General features: G+C 34.1%; 1 protein-coding gene across 2 annotated transcripts in view; it reads right to left on the reverse strand.

The window, feature by feature from the left end:
• LOC106464018 (hemicentin-1-like) overlaps window positions 1-8,466 on the reverse strand; it is a 164,940-nt gene that overhangs the window by 14,009 nt on the left and 142,465 nt on the right. For both annotated transcript variants that reach the window (XM_022391668.1, XM_022391669.1), the window contains one exon: window positions 3,231-3,325. In XM_022391668.1, coding sequence (XP_022247376.1) covers window positions 3,231-3,325 — 95 coding nt within the window. The remainder of the gene's footprint in view (window positions 1-3,230; window positions 3,326-8,466) is intronic.

An 8,466-nucleotide genomic window follows, 5' to 3' on the forward strand; every position in this document is an offset into this window, starting at 1 on the left:
ATTACAGTTTCCATTATATAGATATATATAAGACATAATAGTGTAGTGGTTTAATGCATATTTAAAATATAGATGGTTAGATTTCCCAAGTTCACAATTTATTGTCTAAGAAATTCTCTGTTTGTTTCTAAAATTCGCGCTAAACTGTCCCTCGTTTTTAAAGTAGCTGTGCTACTGGGGGGCCACTTTGATAAGGATATTATATCAATATATGCTATACAGCGTACTTTGAACATTCTCACAGGTTTGGATGCTCTTCATAATACATTTCTAAAGTGTAAATATAGAGTTATGATAAAAAGCGTTAGATCTCCATGATGCTGATGTAACATAGCATTATGATTAGTACTGTTTTAAACGTTTAACGTTGAACGTTAAAATCTGATCAAAACCATCCTATACATATTCTAAACCAGCATAAAATACCCTCGCTTTGGTTGCGGGGTTCAAAGTTCATTGTATTTGTCTGTTATTAAGCACAAAGCTAAATCATGGGCTATATCTGTCCTATGCTCACCACGACCATCGAAACCCGGTTTTTAGCGGTGTGAGCCTTCAGACGTACCGCTGAGCCAACGAGGCTGGGTTCAAAGATACTCTCATGATTCACTGAGATCTCAGTGTACCGACCAAGCTCACCCATTATCCCAATTACTGCCATAGCTACCCTGAATTGATGGAGGTCCTCCCCCCCCCAAAAAAAAACAACAACAAAAAACTTCCTACTAGTACTTGAGCACAATTGCCAAGTTTGGTCTCACTGGCTTGTGAGCGAGTGAACGAACAAAGTTCCAAAAATGGCGTCTCTCACGATTCTGAAAATCCACTCGTAGACAACAGTTATGCCTGGGTGACTTTTAGCCTCCCGTGGTATCCTTTTGAATAAGGAAGAAAGAAGAACAATAACAACAACAAAACAATGTTTATGTACCGTAAACTTAAAGAATACATAAAGTGTTTTATCATACGGTGTGATTTTCTCTGTCAGTTTAGGATTTTGATAAAATTATTGTGGAACACTTTTTCTATTACTATAAGTTTACGATCCCATTAAATAAAGGATCGCATTACTTTTTATATTATTCAATAACAAGTCGCAGAAACCTACTGTTTTTTTTTTTAGTTCGAATTTTGGAAGTTGAAACCTCATAATTGCATGTGACATTAAAACACGACAAAAAAGAGACAAAAGGTTTAAACATCTTCTCAACTTCGCTTTTAATTCAATAAAAATATAGAGAATCGCTTGGGCTGGATACTTAATTTTATGTAAATCGTATTAAAAAATTAATTGGTTGCACTATTGCTTCCCGCCTTCCCAGCCCCTGCACAACAGATTAAGTATTTAGTAGGGAGAAAACAATGAAAACAACTAGTAGACCAACCCAGATTGGAACAAAGTATAATTAACAATTAGTTGCCGTGCAACGTATCACACCATTGATTTTCGAGATGTTATCACCAGTGGGCAACAGAGTAATAGTATATTCTATATAAAAAGGGTGTAATCATGATCAGATGATCTGTGATATTAAATTACGGAGATACGATTACACCGTATTGCTTATCATTTTTCAATTATATGGGATTATAAGTTAGAAGACCAAAATTTGCTACAAATATACTTGTTGAAAATTGAAGCGTACGGTTCATGTGAAGGTCGTTTATTAAAAGTTAGTAAAGTGCGTGTCAAGGATGTTTTTATAAGTTTGATTAAAAATAACTGTTCCTAATCGTAGATACATGACCATTTCTGTAGTCGAATAACGGGTTATTTTGTTTTATAAGGTGCTCTTTATTTGTATTAAACCTTAACTCAAAATATTTTTATCATTAATATCGACAGCAGGCCTGCGAAGTTAAACTTCACAAAAGTTGTTTTGATTTTAATAACGGATTTTCCATAATTCAGCTACGCAGATTTCTAAAATAATATTTTTTTTTCTATCACGTAAGGTTTTCTTACAAATCAGGAAGAAAAAAAACTCTTACTTAAATCAAATTATTATTTCGTTTACCACAATTATTATGTTTGTTAACAAAAATACAAACAAACTGAGGAAGGAGAAGAATATTGATGTCAAACGAATATGCATCCTTATTCATCCTAATTTAATTTTGTGTGTGAAATCTACGATTTTTAGTCTCAAAACTAGTGTCTTTCTTTTATGTATTGCATTATGACGTTTTGTTTATCAGTTAAAAATTAAGGATGGAGTGCATATTACCCCCTCTGGTGATAAGTCCTCAACCACTGTATGATGAAGCTACGAAATGCTTCACGTACGTGACTAAAACGATAACTTAGATACGTTTCAAGCAATCTTTTGTACATATGTTTCTTAGGATATCGATTTATGATATCAGTTATGACGAGATTCGTCATATAGTATTTCACTGAGTTTAATTGTGAAGATAAGATTTCGTATATCGCTTTTATCAAAATTAGATAATTGTGTTTCATGTCATGATATTTGTGGCATGTGACTGATAGGCATATGCGAGTTAATAGCTGTTGAATCCTTATATTCTGCCAACCAGTGGCACAGCGGTATGTCGGCGGACTTACAACGCTAGAAACCGGATTTCGATACCCGTGGTGGGCAGAGCACAGATAGCCCACAGTCTTTATATACTTGTTTAATTATCTGAGATTCAAAACTTTCACTTTACTGTTACCTTGTATATATATTATCATTCTGAATTCACATTATGAATTCTCTGAAAATTTCGTAACTGAGCTAGTAAATTATTTCTCACAAACTTCTCATTGTTTCAGGCGATCTTAGAAGTTTTACCTCTGTAAATCCGCGAGTTTGATATAGCCTGGTGGTTAGTGTGCTCGTCTCGGAATCTGCGGGTTGTGGGTTCAAAATCCCCTCACCGAACATGCTCGCCGTTTCAGCCGTGGGGACGTTATGAAATGACGGTCAATCCCACTGTTCGTTGGTAAAAGAGTAGCCCAAGAGTTGGCGGTTGGTCATGTTGACTAGCCGTCTTCCCTCTAATCTATCACTGCTTAAGTACGGACGGGTAGCAGCGATAGTCCTCGAGCGGCTTTGCGCGAAATTCAAAACGGAAAGTCCGCTGCTATTAGAATTGCTACTAATATCCAACAGCAAGTAAACTCGATAAACCGAAGTGTTCTGTACCAAAATTCTTAGCACTAATCCAAAGACTAAATGTGTACATGAAAATATTACCACACTAGCAAGATAAAACCCACAAACCGTAAGAATCAATAACTGATGCAGGGATGACATCAGGCTCTCTAGCATCCGGGTCGGGCGCATCATCTCTCTCTTTCTGAAAAGATGTCTGACTCCTATAGACCAAAGGCGAATAATAGTGTTAAATATATTTAACTATCATATACCCAATATTCTTATGTTCAAAATTTTAAACTTAAAACATTTCATTTGTATACATTTACCATGCTATTAATTCACTTAAGGAAGTAATACTCATTTTATACTTATTTTAAAGATACTAAATATGACAGTACCGATAATGCTCAAGTCGTATTCCCCAAAAGGGGGCCAAAGGTCGCCTGAGGGGTTCACCTGTTTTAACCCCTCGCACCGCAATATAGTAGTGTGTTGTCTGTCAGTCAGTCAGTAGGCACTAAAATGATGTCACATAAGAGACGCTTAACGTTGCCATTCCTACTGTTGTGACGTCAGTAAAGTACGTAAGCCATGAATCACGAGAAGAATTATGCAACCTGTAGGCTACAACACAACATGACATATGAACTTCAAATGGAAGAAATGAAAATATTTATTACTCTTAATTTTGGTTTTTATTTACTCTTGATACAGAATATTTTCGGAGACACTGCGCAAGTACATGTAGTTCGATAAAGTAAAATGAAGTAAAAAAATAACGTTATTATGAAATAATTGGGAACAAAACATCCGTAGATCATGCATGTGGGAAAGTATGCTGAAATTTATTTAATTTAATTATTATAAACAAGAATAAAATGGAGGGAAAAGTGCAAAACTGTGTACAGAACGTCACATACAACCCATTAGTTACAATGGAACAATAAAAAGGAATGTAAATTTTGTAAACGTGCTTGATCAGTGCGAAGAAGGATTAGACACACTTTTCAATAATGTTGATACAATAGTGAGCAGTGCATCGTAGTGTTCAGTTTTACGTGTTTCAGGTTTGTTGGTACGGTTTACATAGCTATGCTGAAGCACCAGCTATTTATATAAAGCTCACTTTTATTCCAAGCAAATAATGCGTAGCAATGTTGTAGATTACAATATTAGCAGAGCCCCATTCTCTGCCGCTTTGCTATTTTCGGATTCAAAACAAACTATGTTATTTCTTAATTTTTCTTATCTATAATACAAATACGACCTGGCATGGCCTGATGGTTAAGGAGTTCGACTCGCAATCTATAATTCGTGGAATCAGAAGAGGTTACCAAACATACTCTTCTTTCAAGCTGTGGGGGGTCTTATAATATGAGTCAGTCCCCTTATTCATTAATAAAGCGTAGACCAGGGTTTGGCGGTAGGTGGTGTTTATTAGCTGCTTTCTTACTAGCCTATGATTTCAAAATTTGGGATCGTTAGCACAGATAGCTCTCGAGGGGCTTAGCGCAAAATTTAACAAAAATACAAACACCCCCCCCCCCTCACCACACACGCACACACTGCTCGTCTTGGCAGTAAGCTAGAATTACACATACATTACGTATACATAAGTTTTATAAATATCACTCATTTTAAATAGTTTATGTGTTTTGAAATCAATCTTATTGATGGTTTAATGTTTATTTGTTGGCATGGCTGTATGTCAGTAATAAACGACAATAGACAAACATTAACCTCCTCAGTTTGGTGACTTCTTCTCGTGACGACCTTGTTCATTTTTATATTGTAAACCTTATATAACATATAAAAAGTTGAAACCAAATATATATATATTTTATGTTTGTATAAATGAAGAAATGTTTCATAATTTTTTTCAACGTGCGAAAATCAACGATTTGTCAAACACAAAATGTTCATACTTAGCCAATACATATAACAATATTCCTTGATAGAAGGAACCTCATGTTTAAGTTGATGCATTATAATACTGCAGGAAGTTTAAAATAACAATAACAGTAAATTAAACGTGTAACTCTAAAAAACTACTTATATTAAAACAGAAAAGTGTATTATAAGTGGTATTAATTTCTAGTTTGAATTTATATTAGCAAGAAGACCCACGAAGAAATAAGTCACAACTTCAACACCCGTGTTAACCTTGTAAAGCTGAACAGACCCAAAGAAAGGGCTGTTGTTAGATTTGATCAGTTGTTCACTTATATAGAAACGCATGCACCAAACAACGTAGTGGTTATTTTTAAAGTGCATGGTTTGATTTTTTTGTTTCACGTGCATATGAATCAGTGCTGTTTAGGACAGTCGTTAGATAAGAAAATAGGCAATAAAAACACATATAAATCTTTGTAACTTTCTTCTAGAACTAACTGTATTTCAAAACAAGTCAGCTATAATGCATATACTGTAAAGAAGTCAACTATAATGTATATGCTGTAAAGAAGTCAACTACAATATATATGCTGTAAAGAAGTCAACCATAATACATATATTCTGTAAAGAAGTCAACTATAATATATATGCTGTAAAGAAGTCAACTATAAAGTATATGCTGTAAAGAAGTCAACTATAATGTATATGCTGTAAAGAAGTCAACTATAATATATATGCTGTAAAGAAGTCAACTCTAAAGTATATGCTGTAAAGAAGTCAACTTTAATGTACATATGCTGTAAAGAAGTCAACTATAATGTATATGCTGTAAAGAAGTCAACTATAATGTATATGCTGTAAAGAAGTCAACTATAATATATATGCTGTAAAGAAGTCAACTATAATGTATATGCTGTAAAGAAGTCAACTATAATATATATATGCTGTAAAGAAGTCAACTATAATATATATGCTGTAAAGAAGTCAACTATAATGCATATGCTGTAAAGAAGTCAACTATAATGCGTATGTTAAATAATGAAGGTACAACTTGCGAAACAAAAATCCAAGAAAGTCATTTTCTTTATCATCAGAATTTATTTCCCTAATTTACTTGCTGATTGTTGTCGATATTTTTCCGCATGTATATTAGTAGTCTTATTTGAGTTTCCTTGTATATTTTCTTGCTACACTACATCCAAACGATCGTTCACGGTTCAGTGATTAACGTGCTAAGTTTCTGTGGTTCGCGTCTCGTTACCACGTAAAATAATTAAAAAATATGTTTCGCAATTTGGGACCATGAGTGCGTTATAAGAGCGATAGTGAAATCCTACTATTCTATCTTGCAAGGGCAACCCCAGAGTTGGCGGTGGGTGATATTGACTAGTTGCTTTTCTTCTGGTCTGTTGCTTCAAATAATTGGAAAATAGAACAGACAACTTTGCCCGAAATCTTACAAACAAATTACATATTATTTCGGCAATATTAGCTGGATGTAATCCACTCATTAAATGAAGATTTTGATGTAATATATTATGGATTTCTTTAACACGATAATTACCTTATTAATTAATAAATATATTTTGGGTTTAATTAGTTATATTATTTATTCTAAATGATCACAGCTTAATGTCCTCTCATTATGACACGGTAAGCTACTGATATTTCAGAAGCTAGCGATTTTATTTAAGGTGGGTGTAATGATTCATTTGGGGGTAGGACCCGGCATAGCCAGGTGGTTAGGGCGCTTGACTCGCAATCTGAGGGTCGCGGATTCGAATCCCCGTCCCATGAAACATGCTTGCCCTTTCAGCCGTGGGGACGTTATAATGTGATGGTCAGTCCCGCACTATTCGTTAGTAAAAGAGTAGCCCAAGAGTTGGAGGCGGGTGGTGATGACTAGCTGCCTTTCCTCTCGTCTTTCACTGCTAAATTAGGGACGGCTAGCGCAGATAGCCCTCGTGTAGCTTAGCGCAAAATTCAAAACAAACCACTTTGTGTAGTAACCATAAACCCGTGGTAACTTGGAGATGAAATGAAATGAGAAAAATCTAGAGATTTATACGTTTTATTTACGAATCTAAGTTCGAATTGTTTGACAACAATGAATGAAAGTTTATTCGACGATAGAGAGATGAGTGTTTTATAGTAAATATACAGTAAAGAATATTGATGAACCAGTACACGTTTGGGGCTGCATTTCAGTGGATGAGGTCGTTAAAATACACAAAAGTGATGGCACCCTGACTTCTGCAAGTCCATGTCGATTCTTACCTACTCTGCCATTCTTTCAGAAACACTCATTACATGGCTTCTACTGCGAAAAATCCCGCTATGAAATTCTTAAGGCTATGTAACCTTATACAACATATGAGAAGCTTAAAATATGTCGGAGTAATAATTGAACATTTGGAAAAATATTCCACAATCGTATATTGATAAACTAACTGCATAGCAACATGAAAGCAAGATGTAAGAATCTGTAATACTCTCAAGGTGTAAAGTAAGGGCTCATGACGAAACATAAGTGCATATTGCGTATTATTCACTTTTATTCTTTAATTAACTTGATAATGTTTTCTGCCATTAATAAATTATCTAATTGTTATAACACGTTTCTGTAAGTTCTGTATGTGTGTTATCATAATTATTTCCTTTATTGCAAATAAATTGAATCCATATGAGAGAAATATGAATAATATTGAAAAGCAATCATACGTATAAACTTTAATAGAAACAATGTAGTCAATTATTCACCAATACTATTAAATACGATTAGCGTAAATGTTTGGTTATTCGCAATCTGCTAATATCAAATTTCTAGCGGTTATCTATTTAGAGAATAAAAAAACTACAAGTATAGTTTTGTTCGAAATGTAAAAGTAAATGAACTAGGAATGCGAATTTAATGTTTTACAGTTCTTATTATGCAAATATGGTACTTGCATAAACGTGTTTAAATGAAAAGTATGGTGATTATTGTAATGAACATAAAAGAAAACTACTGAACGTAATAAGTGAAAAAAATGCGAGAATATTGTAACACAAATATTCCAATTTTTTTATAACCAACAACAAAAAAAATTATCTGTTACAGTGTCGCTTTGTATTCTTTTCCTCTGCTTCTCTAAGTTCTTTACGAATATGTTGGCAGTAAAGATATGTAGTTTATTTTTATTAAGAAAGGCAAGCGTGCGATACCATACATATTTTAGTGGCTACTTTCCCTCTGTCTCGTTTCACATTTTTCGGTATTTCGCAAATTTAGCTCCAGATTATTCAAATTATTATATGAATAAGAATATATAAATGAAAATGTTTTTGGATACTTTTTTACATACTTCTCTTCGAAGGATAGATTAGTAGTGTATGTGCTGCTCACAAAATGTTAATGAATATGCTGAAAAAGAGGTAATTTCGAGGACAGGTATATTCGCATGCTTAAGAATAGCCCCCCCCCCCC

This window comes from Limulus polyphemus, unplaced genomic scaffold, assembly GCF_000517525.1.
Source record: "Limulus polyphemus unplaced genomic scaffold, Limulus_polyphemus-2.1.2 Scaffold1542, whole genome shotgun sequence".
NCBI classification, from domain to species: Eukaryota; Metazoa; Arthropoda; class Merostomata; order Xiphosura; family Limulidae; genus Limulus; species Limulus polyphemus.